The 18,872-nt window shown below is 39.9% G+C and overlaps 1 protein-coding gene across 10 annotated transcripts in view; it reads left to right on the forward strand.

The window, feature by feature from the left end:
- LOC112204153 (ranBP2-like and GRIP domain-containing protein 4) overlaps nt 1–18,872 on the forward strand; it is an 81,252-nt gene that overhangs the window by 20,082 nt on the left and 42,298 nt on the right. For 6 of the 10 annotated variants that reach the window (XM_063788972.1, XM_063788974.1, XM_063788975.1 and 3 more), the window contains 6 exons: nt 5,315–5,382; nt 6,965–7,076; nt 7,520–7,672; nt 11,729–11,959; nt 12,305–12,450; nt 17,002–17,197. In XM_063788972.1, the coding sequence (XP_063645042.1) occupies nt 5,315–5,382; nt 6,965–7,076; nt 7,520–7,672; nt 11,729–11,959; nt 12,305–12,450; nt 17,002–17,197 (906 nt within the window). Of the gene's footprint in view, nt 1–5,314; nt 5,383–5,943; nt 6,075–6,178; nt 6,251–6,964; nt 7,077–7,519; nt 7,673–11,728; nt 11,960–12,304; nt 12,451–17,001; nt 17,198–18,872 lie in introns of those variants that run through there. The other 4 variants (XM_063788976.1, XM_063788979.1, XM_054678043.2 and 1 more) reach the window with 3 other exon arrangements.

The following is an 18,872-nucleotide window of genomic DNA, read 5'->3' on the forward strand; positions in this document are numbered from 1 at the left end:
TTCTGTCAAGTTGGTTTCTTATTCTGCAGCTGATTCCTACTTCTCAAAGGCTACTTGACAGCTCTTATTTTTATTTATTTGTTTTTTAGAATAGGGTCTTGCTGTGTTGCCCAGGCTGCCATCAAATTTTTGGGCATAAATGATCCTCCTACCTCTGTTTCCTGAGTACTTAGGACTACAGGCAGGCACCTTTGACAGCTGTTAGTTGTTTTTTCTGCCCTTTACATCTATATTTCATACTTCTGAGTAACACACGTATATACTTTTGTTATTTTTAATTTCCTTTCTCCCATTTTAGACATTTTCTTTTTTTTTTTTTTTTTTTTTTGAGACGGAGTCTCGCTCTGTCGTCCAGGCTGGAGTGCAGTGGCGCGATCTCGGCTCACTGCAAACTTTGCCTCCCGGGTTCACGCCATTCTCCTGCCCCAGCCTGTAGCTGGGACTATGGGCACCCGCCACAACACCCGGCTAATTTTTTAGTATTTTTAGTAGAGACGGGGTTTCACCGTGTTAGCCAGGATAGTCTCGATCTCCTGACCTCATGATCTGCCCGCCTCAGCCTCCCAAAGTGCCGGGGTTACAGGCGTGAGCCACCGCGCCGGGCCCCATTTTAGACATTCTGTACTGGCTATTATGCTCCTCCAAAACTGTCCTCAGACACTTTGGTTTGCCCCTCATTCTTTCAGTACTGTTATTGCAGTTTTTGTTTAAATGAATATTTAACATTTATATAAGTATAAGGTAAATATTTTTGCATTTGAATTGCCCTTGTTGTGCAGTTTTGTTTTTCCTGGACTGAATAATTGCTTTATTTTTTGGTTTGCTTGTATGTTGTGTTACTACTTGCTTACTTAAACTCAGCAATTTACACCCTCAAATGTGGTCAAACTGGTCACATAATCCCATCAATTGCAGCTTAAACATTGATTGATTGATTGATTGTCTACCTGGAATACCCTTACTAACTGACTTCTCCAACCAGGATTGGTTTTTCTTCCTCTTTGCTACACAGCTGTGCTCTTGGGACTTCCCTTTATCATCAGTTTGAGAATTCCCTTCATCTTTTTTCTGAGTTAGACCCTTTGTTTCTTGTATCTCATGTCCTCTTCATTTACTTTGTTTGGGTGTAGCATAGTCTCACTTGCTTTGAGGAAAAGTGGATGAGAGGTTTTTTTGTTTGTTTTTGTTTTGGGACAGAGTCTTGCTCTGTTGCCCAGGCTGGAGTGCAGTGGCATGGTCTCAGCTCACCGCAACCTCCGCCTCCCGGGTTCAAGCAATTCTCCTGCCTCAGCCTCCCGAGTAGCGGGATTACAGGTGTGCACCACCACGCCCGGCTAATTTTTTCTATTTTTAGTAGAGATGGGATTTCACCATACTGTTCAGGCTGGTCTGGAAACTAATGGTATGTCTTTAAAACGTCTTTACTTAATTTGGTTGATCATTTGGTTATCGAATTCTGAGTTTGAAATAATTTTTTTCGCAATTTTGAAAGCATTGCTTCATTTTCTAGAAGTTCTGTTGTTAGGAGTCCGATGAGATTCTTGTTCTTGGTAACTTAAAGGTTTTCTGGAAGTGTCCTTTCAATTGGGAAACTCATTTCTTTCAGTTCTGTAGCATTTCTTGTATTATTTCTTTGACCATTTCTTACCCTTTTTTTAATGATGTTTACCTGAAAGCTGGAGTTTCTGTAATTTTTCTCTTATTCTCCTCTTTTGTTTGTTCTGCCTTTTGAGAGATTTCCTTACCCTTATGTTCCTGGGGAAGAAGATTGGGGAACTCATGGTTCAGTATCTAGACTTTTTCTCATTGTCCTGTATAATCACGGCCCTCACCCTTGTTGGGACTCCACAGATTTGGAGCTGATCAGATGGGTTTGTTGAGAACAGCAGCTTTTTTGGAGGATTTTAGGGGGAGGGAGATTCGTTTGACTGTGCAAGATGGGTGACAGAGCAAGACTCCGTTTGAATTAAAAAAAAAGAGAGAAATTTAGAACTGCATAATGAAAAAGTAGGCCACAAACATTAAGTTTTGGACAATTACAATTACATCTCTATCTTACTGTGCAAGATAGCGATGATGTGGCATCTCTTAGGGTCTTACTGTTCCTGTTTTGAGCCCTGCATCAGTTCTTGATATTTGGCAGCTTAAGTGAATTCAGGTATTTGCTTATAGTGACATCTGCTGTCATGTAAAGAAGTACTGCTTGAATCAGATATTGTCCTGTTTACATAACATGGGCTGTGCTCCTTCCTAGCTGTGTATCTTTAAACAAGACATTTACCTGCTTGAGCTTCAGTTCCCTTGTAAAGTGAGCAGGTTAGAGGCAAAAGATCATATAGAAGAATAATTTGTAAAGTTGTTTAATTATCTTAAGATTGTCTACTTTAATAACATAGTTGGAAGCAAAGAAGGTAATGGAATTATTTTTCTATTATGTTTTGGCATTGTACCTTGAATCTATTTCTTCATTTTGAAAAGGGGGAACTGGCCGGGCTCGGTGGCTGATGCCTGTAATCCCAGCACTTTGGGAGGCGGAGGAAGTCAGATCACAAGGTTGAGAGATCGACACCATCTTGGCCAACATGGTGAAACCCCATCTCTACTAAAAATACAAAAATTAGCTGGGCATGGTGGCGTTGCCTGTAGTCCCAGCTTGTACCTGGGACACAGAGGTTGCAGTGAGCTGAGATCGAGCCACCGCACTCCAGCCTGGCGACAGAGCAAGACTCCATCTCAAAAAAAAAAAAAAAAAAGGAAGGGGGGAACAAGCCTTGTTCCTTTATGTGCTGTCCTGACTGTTGTGTATTATTTTTGTTAAGATTGCTATAGTTCTTTTTTTTTTGAGACGGAGTCTTGCTCTGTCGCCAGTGCTGGGATTGCAGGTGTTAGCCTGGCATTGAGCAACGTTTTGTAATTTAAGCATACAAGTCTCTCACCTCCTTGTTTACATTTATTCCCAGGCATTTTTTTCTTTTAGATGCAATTGTAAATGGAATTGCTTTCTTAATTTCCTTTTCTGATTGTTCATTGCTGGTTCAGTAGTCCCTTCTTATCCACGGTATTGCCTTACGTGGTTTTACTTACCTGCGTCACCCGTGGTCCAAAAATATTGAATGGAAGATTATATAAATAAACATTTCATGAGTTTTAAATTGCAAACAGTTCTGAATAACATGATAAAAATCTCACGGCCTCCTGCTCCGTCCTACCCAGGACACGAGTCATCCCTTTGTCCAACATATTCATGCTGTATGTGCTCGCCACCCACTAGTTACATACTAGCTGTCTCAGTTATCAGATCAGTTGTTGGAGTATTGCAGTGCTTGTGTTCAAGTAACCCTTATTTTATTTAAAATGGCACCAAAGAGCAAGAGTAGCGATGCTGGCAGTTCACATATGCCAGAGAGAAGCCATATAGTGCTTCCTTTAAGTGAAGAGGTGAGTTTTTGACTTAGGAAAGAAAAAAGATCATATACTGGAGTTGCTAAGATCTATGGTAAGAACAAATCTTTTGTCCATGAAATTGTGAAGAAGGAAAAAGAAATTTGTGCTAGTTTTGTTGTGACACCCCAAACTGCAAAAGTTACAGCCACAGTGTGTGATAAGTGCTTAGTTGAGATGGACAAGACATTAAATTTGTGGGTGGAGGACACAAACAGGAAACATGTTTCGATTGATGGCAACCTGGTTTGGTACTATTCATCGTTTTGGACATTCACTGGGGTCTTGGAATTTCAAAAATAAGATGTTTGAGTAGCTGTATACTCTTTATCACATGGATGGAACATACTCTGGTTGTATCAGCATTTTTTTTTTTTTTTGGGATGGACTCATTCTGTTGCCCACGCTGGAGTGCAGTGGTGCGATCTTGGCCCACTGCAGCCTCTGCCTCCCGGGTTCAAGCGATTCTTTGCCTCAGCCTCCCAAGCAGCGGGGATTACAGGCGTGTGCCACCATGCCCAGCTAATTTTTGTATTTTTAGTAGAAAGGAGGTTTCTGTATGTTGGCCAGGCTGGTCTCGAACTCTTGGCTTCAAGTGATCCACCTGCCTCAGTCTCCGAAAGTGCTGGGATTACAGGTGTGAGCCACCGCACCCAGCCTGGTGTGCATCAGCATTTTGGACTTTGGAGTTTATGTAACCAAGGAGCCAGGCTGTGGACCTCATTTGTTACTTGAAGAATTCAATATTTATTTCTGCCTTTTTGACTCCTTGACTGTAAAATACTGATCTGATCTGTAGAGAGAACAGTACATGGACCAGGGAATCCTCAGTGCCTTAATAGATCCTAAGTACTTACTTATTCTTTCCCATAGAGGCTTACACATGGTAGGAGAAGAGATTTCTGGAATACCTTTCCCCCCCAAAGAAAGCTGGTTTCTTTTGTTTGTTAAGTGAGAGAGTGGTACCACAGGGTTTCCAAGATTTCCAAGGCTGATGAAAATTCTTAACTTCTGTTGTCTGCTTGTCTTTCTTGAATTTATTTTTTGTATGTTATGTATTTATTATTTAGAGAGAGGATCTCCCTGTGTCACCCAGGCTGGAGTGCAGTGTCACAGTCATAACTCACGGCAGTGTCAACCTCCTGGGCTCAAGTGATTCTCCTTCCTTGGCCTCCTGAGTAGCTAGGAACACAGGCATGCTCCACTATGCCTGGCTATTTTTTTCCCCCTGGAGACAGGATCTTGTTGTGTTGCACAGGCTGGTTTCAAACTCTTGGCCTCAAAGCTAGCCTCCCACCTTGGTCTCTGAAAGTGCTAGAATTAAACAGCATTAAAGTTGTGACCAACTGCACCCAGCTTATTTATGATGATGATGATGATGATGTTTGGGAGATTGGAGTCTCTGTCACCCAGGTTGGAGTGCAATGGCACGATCTCAGCTCACTGCAACCTCTGGCTCACTGCAACCTCCACCTCCTGGGTTCAACTGATTCTCGTGCCTTAGCCTCCCGAGTAGCTGGGATTACAGGCACCCCCCATCATGCCTGGCTAATTTTTCTATTTTTGTAGAGACGGGGTTTCACCATGTTAGCCAGGCTGGTCTCAGACTCCTGACCTCAGGTGATCTGCCCACTTCGGCCTCCCAAAGTGCTGGGATTACAGGCATGAGCCGCTGCACCCAGCTCTATTTTTTGTTTTGTGATAGGAAATTATAAAACATGGAATTATGCATTTGTCAGGCTTTAAAAAAAACTTTTAAGTGAATGAAAATGGCGTATTTGAACATAAACTTAGGACAGATTTTCACTACTTTTGAAAAAATGTTGGAAAATATTTCTGTATGAAACGTAAAACAACTTTTAATTTTTTTTAGAAGTCAATGAGAGGATTCTATTTTGCAAAGCTGCATTATGAAGCTAAAGAATATGATCTTGCTAAAAAGTAAGTACAAACTGTAACATGTATTCTTTTTTTTAAAATCAATGCCTTTTCTCATTTTCTTCTTTGAAATAGGTAAAAATATGTTCTTAGTAGTTCTTCCTAAGTGTATTCTGGAATAAGGGATTTATCACTCAGACTGATGCTAAGGACCAGCCTAGATTCCATTGAGATTGAAACTGAAATTAGTGTTTTCTGCATGCTGCTGCTTTATACCAAGGGCAAGAAATTGTTTGGCTTAAAACACTTTTTCTAAAAATTGTCTTCTGTTGGAGTAAAAGAGGACCATGCCTATATCTTAATTTGTTTTTGGTTAGATATCTGATACCTTAATCAGATGGAAAATAGCAATGAATAAAAAATTAAACTGTAATTGTAAGGCAGGAGAATAGCTTGTATAAAAGATCTTTAATTGACACAATATGTGATGCTGTAAGGCTCTATCCTAGGGATAAGAAGCTTGGTGATTCTGATTTCCTGACTGGGAGTGGATTAAAGCAGGAAATTAAGAGGGAGGCAGGCTTTTTTTTTTTTTTTTACGCAGTATCTGTCTCTCTTGCTCAGGCTGGAGTGCAGCAGCTGGCTCCATCTTTGCTCACTGTAACCTCTGCCTTCTGGGCTCAAGAGATCTTCCCACCTCAGCGCCCCAAGTAGCTGGGGATACAGATGCGCACCACCACGTGGACCTGGCTAAGGTTTGCATTTTTTGGTAGAGACAGGTGTCACTATGTTGCCCAGGCTAGTCTTGAACTTCTGAGCACAGCAGTCTGCCTGCCTCGGCCTCCCATAGTGTTGGGACTACAGGTGTGTGTTACTGCTCCCAGCTGGGAGGCAGGCTTTTAAAGGCATCCAAAGGAAGATGGAAATGCTGGTAAGAAAGGAAAATGGTGGTACATAAATTATGTAACTAGCAGCACTGTGACTGTTAACTCTTGTACCTTTTTACTGTGAGACTTTAATCCCTTAGTTTGGGTCTGGCCTAATTTCTCTGATCGTAATACTGTCAAGGAACCTAGAGGATATTTACTTATTTTAGTTGTTACTTGATTTGAGAAATGGAAATTTCCTGTATTTGGTACTGTAATTAGTAATTTTTCTTCTGTTCGATTTTAGCTGGATATAGTACTGTTAGAAATTACTTTCTTGCTTAAAGGGTAAATGTATTTCCCTTTGTTGTTTGGGAAATTGTTGCTGTTTAGTATTTTGCATTATGATAACTTTAAAAATGTTTATTATAATCACTTCTAATTTATTGGCAAAACTGTTAGTGCTTTATTAAAATGTGATCAGGAAGAAAAAGCAATTTATATATTCATTTCTTATGTGTGGATAACACTGGAGAAAAATTTGGTAAATGTGACATTTAATGGTAAAACGAGTATGTGGTCAGCTCTATGTACATGTTTTTAAGTATTACCCATTTCTTTCTATGAATACTTTTGAGTTATCTGTATGAATAGTGGTAGTTTTGAGTAACAATATAAACGAGTTTAGTGGTTGCTTTGGTTTAAGATGTATTCTTCGGTTAGCATTTAAAAGTACAGTTCTAAGTTTAATTTACTTTTGTATTATTTTTAAAAAACAGATACATATGTACTTACATTAGTGTGCAACAGTGGGATCCCAGAGCTCACAGATTTCTGGGTCTTCTTTATGAATTGGAAGAAAACACAGAGAAAGCCATTGAATGTTACAGGGTAAGTTATAGGATTCAAATATAGCCTTTGCATAGCCAAACACATGATGCCCAGAGAAATTTATATAAGTAAGTCAAATATATTTTATGAATATCATAAAACAGGCATTGGTATCATAGTACAATTATGTGACACAGCTTGGAACAGATTTAGAATTGTTTAACACCTATAAATTGTAAGTCTAACACGGTCAGAAATGGTGTTCTTTTGTGTTTTTTGTATTCAAATGACACAAATATAATTTTTATTTGATTCATTTCTAGAAAATTCCAAGACACTTTTATTTTAACACCTTTGAAGTAACATGTTTTCTCTAGAAGTAGAATTTTTTAAGGGTTGGAGTGATAATTTTTAACCTTTATCTATAAGTATATAAGTATATATACTCCTACATACATACATACAATTTATTTACTAATCTTTAATTTCTTTTCTGATATTAGCGTTCAATGGAATTAAACCCAACACAAAAAGATCTTGTGTTGAAGATTGCAGAATTGCTTTGTAAAAATGATGTTACTAATGGAAGAGCAAAATACTGGGTTGAAAGAGCAAGTAAACATTTCCCAGGAAGTCCTGCAATTTATAAACTAAAGGTAAACAAACAAAACATAAAGGGAGAAAACTTAAGACATAACCATTTCTAATATTTGGAGTTTAAATTACTTTTCAATAGCAAACCTTAAGCCCAGGTGTTTGTGTTTCCTTTAACATTTTTCTTTTAAAAAGTGTATTAAAACCTTTCTGAGCATCTACTGTCTTATTAGGCATTGTTATACTTTATAAGTGACATCTCATTTACCCTTCTGGAATAATTAATATTTTAGGGATTTTACAGTTTAGTAGCTGTAAACTAAGTAGAGCTAAGATTTACATTAAGTTCTGTCTGGTATACAATTTTTGCTTCATTAAGTGAAAATTACCTACAGGATGACAATTTAGGGATATTTTAAAGAAGTGTTTTCTAATAACTATTGTCTGAAAGTGGAAGGGATTGTATTTTGAGATAGTAAGGTTTTCAAGCAAAAGATAAAAGGTGGTTTCTCTAGTATATAAGACGTAATTACTAAAAATGGTAGGAAGTTCTTGCTAGTGTGTTGACTGGTCCTGATATTCTTTATAGAGTAAAATATAGTTTACTAAGCAACTGTTCTGGAGAAAATCTACACAAATATGTTTGGCAAACATTTAAAATGTATATTGTAATGTTTTATATATTAATGTATACTTTATTGTGTATGTACAATATAAAATTATAAATGTATATTTGCCTTTAGCTTCCTCCTACCCCCATTATATATGTTTCTGATAGAAATTTAAAAAAATTTAATTTTGAAATAATCATAGAGTTTTTTCACAGGAAGTTGCAAAGATTGCACAGAAAGATCCTATATGCTACTTCATTTTCCCCCAATGCTTATACAGTTTGAGCATTTAAAATCCGAAATCCTAAATGCTCCAAAATCTGAAATTTTTTGAGCGCTGACATGATGCTCAAAGAAATGCTCATTGGAAAATTTTGGATTTCAGATTTTCAGATTTGGGGTGCTCTACCTGCTAAGTATCCTGCAAATATTCCAAAGTCTGAAAAAGTTCAAAATCTGAAATACTTCTGGTCTCAAGCATTTTGGATAAGGGATACTCAATCTGTTTAACCCGACCAAAGCACAATATCAAAATCGGGAATTTTGACATTGGTACAATGTGTATGTATAGTTTTTCTTTCATTTTAACATGTGTAGATTCATACCACCACTGCCGTCAAGATACAGAACTACTCTATTACCACAGAGATCTTCCTCATGCTGCCCCTTTTGTAGTCATGCTATTTACTTCTCTTCACTATGCCTGACCTCTGGCAACCATTAATCTGTTCTCCATCTTTATACTTTGGTGATTTCAAAATGTTATGTAAATGTCATCATGAAATGTGTGACTTTTTTTTTCTTTTTTCATTGTTTTTGAGACAGAGTCTCGCTCTGTTGCCCAGGTTGGAGTTCACTGGCGCAATCTCGGCTGACTGCCACCTCCGCCTCCCAGGTGCAAGCGATTCTCCTGCCTCGGCCTTCCGGGTAGCTGGGACTACAGGCACATTTTACCATGTCCCGCTTATTTTTGTATTTTTAGTAGAAACGGTGTTTCACCATGTTGGCCTGCCTGGTCTCGAACTCCTGACCTCATGTGATCTGCCCACCCCAGCCTCCCAAAGTGCTAGGATTACAGGCGTGAGCCACCGCGGCCAGCCAAGCATGTGACCTTTCGAGGTTGGCTTGTTCAGTCAGCATAATACCATTTGTGATCCATATTAAGTTTTGTATATCCATAGTTGGTTCCTTTACTTTTGAGTAGTATTTCATGGTCCACAATTTAACCATTCAGTTATTTTTATTTTTTTGAGACAAGAGTCTTGCTCTGTCACCCATGCTGGAGTGCAGTGGTGCTATCTCGGCTCACTGCAACTTCTGCCTCCCGGGTTCTCAGGTGATCCACCCACTTTGGCCTCCCAGAGTGCTGGGATTACAGGTGTGAGCCACTGTGCCCAGCCTTAACCATTCACTTTTGAGGGGCATTTTGGTTATTTCTAGGTTTTGGCTATTGTTCAACTGCTATGAACAATCATGTACAGATTTTTGAAGCTGAAAAAGCATTGAAGATGCTTCCAAAGATAAATATTACTGATAAGTTTTTCTCCCCAGTAATAAGCAGCTGGATTTTAAATATTAGTCTAAAACGTGAGGTCTAATTGTGCAGATTTCTTTACTCTCTTAGGTGTTATGCCTCAAACATAACTCCCATATTGGGCGTGGCAATCCAGTTAATCTGGTGTCAGTAGTGTTAAAGAACATATGTAATGGCAGGAGATTCTTTTCTTGCAGTGTAACAAGTTAGATACTTTGAAGAATTCTTTAAAGATTTTCTTTAATAACTTGAAGGCACTGTTATACCTTTCCTGTATCAGATTTTTTTTTTTTTTGGAATTGAAATCCATGAGATTTATAACTGTCATGCAAAGTAATTCCATTTCTCCTAAAATTTAAGGCTTGCTAAGGTAAACAGTTTCTGACATTTGTTTAATGAATGAGAGTATTACTGTTGAGAAGGCTTTTTCTCTCAAGTATGAGATAGAACTTTTTAAAAGCACTCATAGTGGTTTTTAAAAAAATGTTTAACATAGAGTCAAAGACTAGGGCTTTTGCAATAGGGAGAGACCAGGGTATCATCCATCTCATCCAGAAGAGGAGAAATTGATAAAGGAGAGAGGGGAATGAAATACAGAGTACTAATGGGCGGCTTGGTCTTGAGAGCTGGGGAAAGACGAGTTTAAGTAGGTAAGGTAAAATGGAATTTATATGTGATAGCATCAGGTTTCTCAGTGAAGGATGAATCTAGGTTATAAGTTGAAAGTGAGGGTCAAAGGAAGGTATGGGGAAGTTGAGGAAATAGGAGGAGGTGTGAAGTGTCAGGGAGTGGAGAAAGTGAGTCTGTTAGTACTAAAATGGTATTTTGTTTTAGGCAGCACCAGTTTGATGGTTGAGATAATGCAAATGAAATCAGTTAGCTTGGGGTTATGATTTCCCAAATCTAAGCACACAGAAACCAGTTGGGAGGGTTCTTCTGAGGAAAAGAGGGAATTAGTTGGAGGGATCTGTAAGCAAACAGTAATTATGGATATAAGGGATTATAGCATTTTTTGCCTGACAGAAGAAAGTGTGTGTATTTATATGTGTTTACAGGTGTTTAAAACTTGATGATGTTATTGTCTTGAAGGGAACTTGTCATATGGTGGAGAAGTATATTTCTGAAAGTAAGGGTATGTAGGCCCTCAGTGAGGTGGAAGAATAAGAAGGGTGGTATGGTGGTTTCGGTGGTATGACCAAAATGCAGATTTTGAAGACCTGTGTCAGTGGCAAGTGGATGGTTGAGGTTGGAGTAGAGGATAACATCACTGGAGATGAGGTGATTAAGGAACTGAGTAGTCAGCCTGGGCAACACGGCAAGACCCCATCTCTACAGAACGTTAAAAAAAAATTAGCCGGGCATGGTGGTGCATGCCTATGGTCCTAGCTTCTTGAGAGGCTGATGGAAGAGCATCGCAAATGAGAAGCGAGTGGCCACAAACCCTACTTCCTCTCCTTGTATGTAAGTTCAGAGAGAAAAAGCCATCATGGTAGTGGGGGTTATCCTGAGATGATACTGTCTTCATTTAAGGTCAGGAGGTGATGACAGTGCTTTGAGATGATGATGAAGGTAACAGAACAGTGGGAGGAGAGGGGATGTGGGATTGAGTCAGATTTAAGGAGATACAGAGCAGTTTGAGCATAAGGACCTTGTTGCTGAGGATTGACTGGGGAGGTCTAGGCTTCTGGTGGTGACTCAGACAGACAGGGATGTGTGGCAATAGTCCTCGTAGTCTCTGAAGAGAGTATGAGCTACTGCAGTAATCACAGATGCTTTTCTTCACATACAGTTCTTGAGGCTTAGTTTCTGGGTTGTAAGCAATCTCAGAAGGGATGAATAAGGTATATAGGATGGTGTTTTTGGTGGCATCATCATAAAACTAGACATAGTGGAATGGTGCTCTTTGGGAGCATGACTTGTTTAAAATTGCACAAGTGTTACTCTAATAATTTTTCTTTTTCCCCTCTAAATAGGAACAGCTTCTAGTTTGTGAAGGTGAAGATGGATGGAGTAAACTTTTTGACTTGATTCAGTCAGAACTTCATGTAAGACCTGATGACGTCCATGTGAACATCCGGCTAGTGGAGTTTTATCGCTCAAAGAAAAGATTGAAGGATGCTGTGGCCCACTGCCATGAGGCAGAGAGGAACATAGCTTTGCATTCAAGTTTAGAGTGGAATTCGTGTGTTGTACAGACCCTTAAGGTAGATAAAAGTTACTGGGTCTTTACATTTCTATGTAGGCAATTAGCATACATCTTTTTGTACTAAAGCAGCAGTGCCCCGCAGGACTTAAATTTCTTTTATTTAGGTAGAACAGTTATAAAATGAAATTTTTACCAGGATCAGTTAAATTTATAATGGGAAAATTGGGGAGATAACTATGATAAATGTATATATTTTTGGTGTTTTCATTTATAAGGTTGATGTAAAAATCAATGTAGTTTCACAAACGTGGTTGGAGTGAGAAAAGGAATTTATAGGCATAAAATGGTTAATTTCTTAACACCTGATTAAGTTTTGTAACTTACTATTCATTCCACAAAATAGGAATATCTGGAGTCTTTACAGTGTTTGGAGTCTGATAAAAGTGACTGGCGAGCAACCAATGCAGACTTACTGCTGGCCTATGCTAATCTTATGCTTCTTACGCTTTCCACTAGAGATGTGCAGGAAAGTAGAGAATTACTGGAAAGGTGCGTTGACTTTGAGGAGAATGCTTTAGTATAAATTGCAGTTTTTCTTTTTGCAGTAAGTTCATTGCTCTAAACTTCTTTACTGAATCATTATTTCTATAATGTACCTAGGAGTTATAGTTAATACAGTGAACCACTAGGAGGCAATCTTATTTTTCTTCTTTTACGGGGAAGTTCTAATTGGTTTTATATGACTTTCCTTTTTAGAGAACTCTTATAGTTCAAGCTTGATTAAAATTAGCCTTATGGTTAAATACTCAGTTTTGTCATAGTCAAGCTTAAAATGAATGTTCTAACTGCTATTTCATATTTTATTTTTTTATAATAGTATAATCGAGTGAAAATTAAAGTTCATCTGTCATCAGATGGCTAGGTTCACATGTACTAGTATAAGCACTTAGCATCACTGGTATTTCAGAAAATACTGTTTTAGCTAAGAAACAAAATAACTCAACTATGTGATTTACCTTTTTCCCTAAATTTTGATTTTGAAAACCAGTGTCTCCATTTTGAAAATAAATTCCATTGAACAAAAACATCACTTGGATTTGTATAAAGATGTTAGTTTAGAGCAGGGGTTGATTAGAACTTTGTTAATATTTATTGGAATACAGCATGCCTCTGTTTATGTATTGTCTGTGGCTGCTTACATACTACAGGGTTGGAGTTGAGTGGTTGCAGCAGAGATTGTATGCCTGTAAAGCCAGATTAGTAATCTCCTCTTTTTTGTAGAAAAAGTTTACTGATTGCTAGTTTAGGCTGTCCATTTGTTTGGAAGTTAATTTATTTCCCCATCTGGTATAAGGAAAGAAGTTCATTTCACTGAGTGCAGGGAGTAGGTAATTTTCTTGAAAAAGTACATAGTGTCCTAAATTGGTAGGGTAAGAGCAGTATCTAAAAGAACTAACATAACTTTAAGATTATTTTAGAAAACATGTAGGATGTTTTATTTTGTGTTCTTTGTATACTCAAATTTTTTGGTCACAAGTTCCTTTTACATTTTTCTTAAGGACATCAAAGATCTTTGTTTGTGGGTTCCTTTTTTTCTTTCTTTCTTTCTTTTTTTTTTTTTTTTTTTTTTTTTGAGATGGAGTCTTGCTCTGTCACCAGGCTGGAGTGCAGTGGCACGACCTTGGCTCACTGTAACCTCTGCCTCCCAGGTTCAGGCGATTCTCCTGCCTCAGCCTCCCGAGTAGCTGGGACCACAGGCACACACCACCACGCCCAGCTAATTTTTGTATTTTTAGTAGAGATGGGGTTCAGGATGGTCTCAATCTCTCTTTTTTCTTTTTTTTTTTTTTTTTGAGACTGAGTCTTGCTCTCGCCAGGTTGGCATGCAGTGGTGCAGTCTCGGCTCACTGCAACCTCTGCCTCCTGGGTTCAAGTGATTCTCTTGTCTCTGCCTCCTGAATAGGTGGGACTACAGGTGCCCGACACCACACCTGGCTAATTTTTTTTTTTTTTTTTTTTTGAGACAGTCTCGCTCTGTCACCCAGCCGGGAGTACAGTGGCACAATCTCGGCTCACTGCAAGCTTCACAATTTCCTCTCAATGCTCTGAATAAGAGCTTATCCTCCTGCCTCAGGTTGTTCCCCACCAGGAAGCCCCAGGAGGGCCCTGAGGACAGCCCTTGGCCCTCAGAGGGGGAGGCTCAGGAGAGGAGATGACCATGGGGATGGAGTCACTCAGGGAAGAATCTGGACCATGAGGGGGTGACTTGGGGGCCTGAGGGGAGGACCCTGAGGAAGATAAAAAGCTGGTGCCACCCTAGGCAGTTTCACAGTGTGGCTTAGGGCTGTGGGTGACAGATGGTTTGTCAGATCAGTTAATCAGGCCTCATGGGCCCTTTGTTATCCCCCTTGTGAACCTCCCAGGTTCACGCCATTCTTCTGCCTCAGCCTCCTGAGTAGCTGGGACTACAGGCGCCCACCACCACGCTCGGCTAATTTTTTTGTAGTTTTAGTAGAGACGGAGTGTCACCGTGTTAGCCAGGATGGTCTTGATCTGACCTCGTGATCTGCCCTCCTCGGCCTCCCAAAGTGTTGGGATTACAGGCGTGAGCCACCGTGCCCAGCCCACACCTGGCTAATTTTTGTATTTTTAGTAGAAACAGGGTTTCATCATGTTGGCCAGGATGGTCTCGATCTTTTTTTTTTGAGACGGAGTCTCGCTCTGTTGCCCAGGCTGGAGTGCAGTGGCGCCATCTCGGCTCACTGCAAGCTCTGTCTCCAGGGTTCACACCATTCTCCTGCCTCAGCCTCCCGAGTAGCTGGGCCTACAGGTGCCCACCACAACACCCAGCTAATTTTTTGTATTTTTAGTAGAGATGGGTTTCACTGTGTTAGCCAGGATGGTCTTGATATCCTGACCTTGTGATCTGCCCACCTCAGCCTCCCAAAGTGCTGGGATTACAGGCATGAGCCACCGCGCCCGGCTGGTCTCGATCTCTTGACCTCTTGATCCGTCTACCTTGGCCTCCCAAAGTACTGGAAGGTCTCAATCTCTTGACCTCGTGATCCGCCTGCCTTGGCCTTCCAAAGTGCTGGGATTGCAGGTCTGAGCCACTGCACCCAGCCGTATGTGGGTTATTTCTGTCAGTGTTTATTACATTAGAAATTAAAACAAATAAAAAATGTAATCCATTAAAAATGTAATAAGCCCTATTGTGTGTTAATAATAATAGCTTTTTTTTTTTTTTTTTTTGAGACAGAGTTTTGCTCTTGTTGCCCAGGCTAGAGTGCAACAGTGTGATCTCAGATCACTGCAACCTCTGCTTCCCAGGTTCAAGCGATTCTCCTGCCTCAGCATCCCAAGTAGCTGGAATTACAGGTGCCCACCACCACGCCTGGCTAATTTTTTGTATTTTTAGTAGAGATGGGGTTTCACCATGTTGGCTAGGCTGGTCTTGAACTCCTGACCTCAGGTGATCCACCCGCCTCGGCCTCCCAAAGTGCTGGAATTACATGTGTGAGCCACCGCGCAGGGCCAATAATAGCATTTTTTATGAAAAATAATTATTTTCCAACAGCAAAAAAGTAGTCAGAAAAGTGTCATTGTTTTTGCATTTTTGTAAATCTTTTTAATGTCTCGCTTAATAGAACATAGCTAGATTCTCATTTACTTCCTCCTTCAGTCTGTAAAATTATTACGTCATGAAGCCTCTAGAAAACTCAGCTCAGTGGGGCGCGGTGGCTCAGGCCTGTAATCCCAGCACTTTGGGAGGCCAAGGCGGGTGGATCACGAAGTCAGGAGATCGAGACCATCCCAGCTAACAATGGTGAAACCTTGTCTCTACTAAAAGTACAAAAAATTAGCCGGGCATGTTGGTACGCGCCTATAGTCCCAGCTGCTCGGGAGGCTGAGGCAGAAGAATCGCTTGAACCTGGGAGTCAGAGGTTGCAGTAAGCCAAGATTGTGCCACTGCACTCCAGCCTTGTGACAGAGTGAGATTCTGTCTCCAAAAACAAAAACAAAAAAACTCAGCTCTACATACATGAGAAAATGAGTATGTAATATATAAATTTTTTTTGGTACTATTGTAAAAGTAATTTTAACTTCATGGATCCCCTGAAGGGGTTTTTGAGCACCCTCAGAGATCTTTAGACCTCACTTGCTCTGGTTGCTTTATTGTAAGCCACTTTAAAATCATGCTTCACGTTTAAGTGTTTGCTTTTTGCTTTTAGTTTTCTTCCAAAGTGAGGATTTGGAGAAACATTAGGATTTAGAAGAACTAATTTAGAATATAGATTACAAATAATAGGCCAGGCATAGTGGCTCATGCCTGTAATCCCAGCACATTGGTAAGCTGAGGCGGGCAGATCGTGAGGTCAGGAGTTCGAGACCAGCCTGGCCAACATAGTGAAACCCTGTCTCTACTAAAAATATTTAAAAAGTTTAGCGGGGCATGGTGGCAGGTGCCTGTAATCCCAGCTACTCAGGAGGCTGAGTCAGGAGAATCACTTGAACCTGGGAGGTGGAGGTTGCAGTGAGCTTAGATCGTGCCATTGCACTCCAGCCCAGGCGATAGTGAGAGACTCCGTCTAAAAAAAAAAAAAAGACAATTTATTTAACGCTGTAATGAACTATATAGTAAAAAGAGCAATTACTGTATTGATACTCAAATACCTGTCAGTTATTTACTTATAATTTGGAAATGGTATGTCTAATTTGAGAAATTACAACTGTTAATTAAATAATGAAATTATATGATCAGGAAGAAACTACAAAATAGTCTCCCAACTTTATCCTTGTTTATTTTGAAATGTGCACCTATAATCACTAATCTTATATTTATCCTGTGATTGGAGGGCTGGAAATAACTGGGAATAAGACATCATTTGAGAGGTTAAGCATGAAGTATAGGAAGTAGGCAGGATAAAAATAAGCATTAGATGATTCATAGTTTATAACATGGGGAATAAGAATTATTAGAAGTTGAATGTGGAAGATGAAGCTTGAAATAAAATTTTTATTTTGTTTTGAATTAAATGAACCATGATTATTCACAGTGCAGTAAGTGTGTATCATCTGTTTGATATTTTCATATTACAGTTTTGATAGTGCTCTTCAGTCTGCGAAATCTTCTTTGGGTGGAAATGATGAACTGTCAGCTACTTTCTTAGAAATGAAAGGACATTTCTACATGCATGCAGGTTCTCTGCTCTTGAAGATGGGTCAGCATGGTAATAATGTTCAATGGCGAGCTCTTTCTGAGCTGGCTGCATTGTGCTATCTCATAGCATTTCAGGTAAGTCTTCCACTTGTAGGAGCAATTGACATTTCACGGAGTCTTGATGTGTTTTAAATGAAGGTGTGCTCTGGTATGTAATGACAATATGTGAACAAACCTGTGGAATTAAAGTTAAAATGAAATAGTCAATTTGATACAGTGGAAAATAACTAAGCATACACAATACTGGTGAGGCTGGTGAAACAGGGATGTTGAATGCACTCTTGTCGAAAGCCTGCATTGCCATGATTTGTTTGTAGACAAATTTGAAGAGTTTGATCTTTTTACTCTGCCATTTTTGGGAACATGATAAAGATGTAATCTCGTATTATGGGTAAAGCTTGATTCAAAAAGATGTGTTACTTGGACAAAATCCTAATAAGTAGACGTAGGGCAATGGCTTTATAGCCTATGATAGAAGAATATGATTGCAATTTAACATGTTAATTGAAACACATGTATATAACATTTATGACTGTATTGTGTATATGTAACAGTATATCTATTAATCTTTGAAAACATAAAACCTTTTCTTATTTTTTTATTTTTTATTTTTTTTGAGACCAAGTCTCTCTCTGTCGCCAGGCTGGAGTGCAGTGGCGTGATCTCGGCTCACTGCAGCCTCCACCTCCTGGGTTCAAGTGATTCTCCTGCCTCAGCCTCCTGAGTAGCTGGGACTACAGGCCCGTGCTACCAAGCCCAGCTAATTTTTTGTATTTTTAATAGAGATGGGGTTTCACCATGTTGGCCAGGATGGTCGCAATCTCTTGACCTCGTGATCTACCTGCCTTGGTCTCCCAAAGTGCTGGGATTACAGGCGCGAGGCACTGCGCCTGGCGCGCCTGGCCTTTTTTTTTTTTTTTTTTTTTGAGACGGAGTCTTGCTCTGTCACCCAGGCTGGAGTGCAGTGGCACGATCTTGGCTCGCTGCAAGCTCCACCTCCCGAGTTCACACCATTTTCCTGCCTCAGCCTCCTGAGTAGAGTAGCTGGGACTACAGGCACCTGCCACCACGCCTGGCTAATTTTTTTTTGTACTTTTAGTAGAGACGGGGTTTCACCGTGTTAGCCAGGATGGTCTCAATCTCCTGACCTAGTCATCCACCTGCCTCGGCCTCCCAAAGTCCTGGGATTTACAGGCATGAGCCACCATGCCTGGCCTTTTTTTTTTTTTTTTTTTTTTTTTTTTTTTAATGAGCTTGCATAACTTTTGAAAGGAAAAGAAATAAGCAGTCTTCCAAAAAAGCATTAAACCAGGCTTAGAAAAATGATTAATTTTAGAGAAGGATTTTTTGCTTGGGGAGGGAAAAAAAAGGATTAATTACTTTTAGAGAAGGCCCCTCCTTCTAATATAAATCTTTTTTTCTTTTTGAGATGGAGTTTTGCTCTTGTTGCCCAGGCTGGAGTGCAATGGCGCCATCTGGCTCACTGCAATCTCCACCTCCCGGGTTCAAGCGATTGTCCTGCTTCAGCCTCCCGAGTAGCTGGGATTACAGGCACACACCACCACGCCCATCTAATTTTGTATTTTTAGTAGAGACGGGGTTTCTCCATGTTGGTCAGGCTGGTCTTGAGCTCCTGAACTCAGGTGATCTGCGCGTCTCGGCCTCTCAAAGTGCTGGGATTACAGGCAGTGAGCCAGCATGCCCTGCCTAATATAAATCTTTTTATTTTTATTTGAGACAGAGTCTCACT

The sequence above is a fragment of the Pan troglodytes genome, chromosome 12 (assembly GCF_028858775.2).
Source record: "Pan troglodytes isolate AG18354 chromosome 12, NHGRI_mPanTro3-v2.0_pri, whole genome shotgun sequence".
In the NCBI taxonomy this organism is placed as follows: domain Eukaryota; kingdom Metazoa; phylum Chordata; class Mammalia; order Primates; family Hominidae; genus Pan; species Pan troglodytes.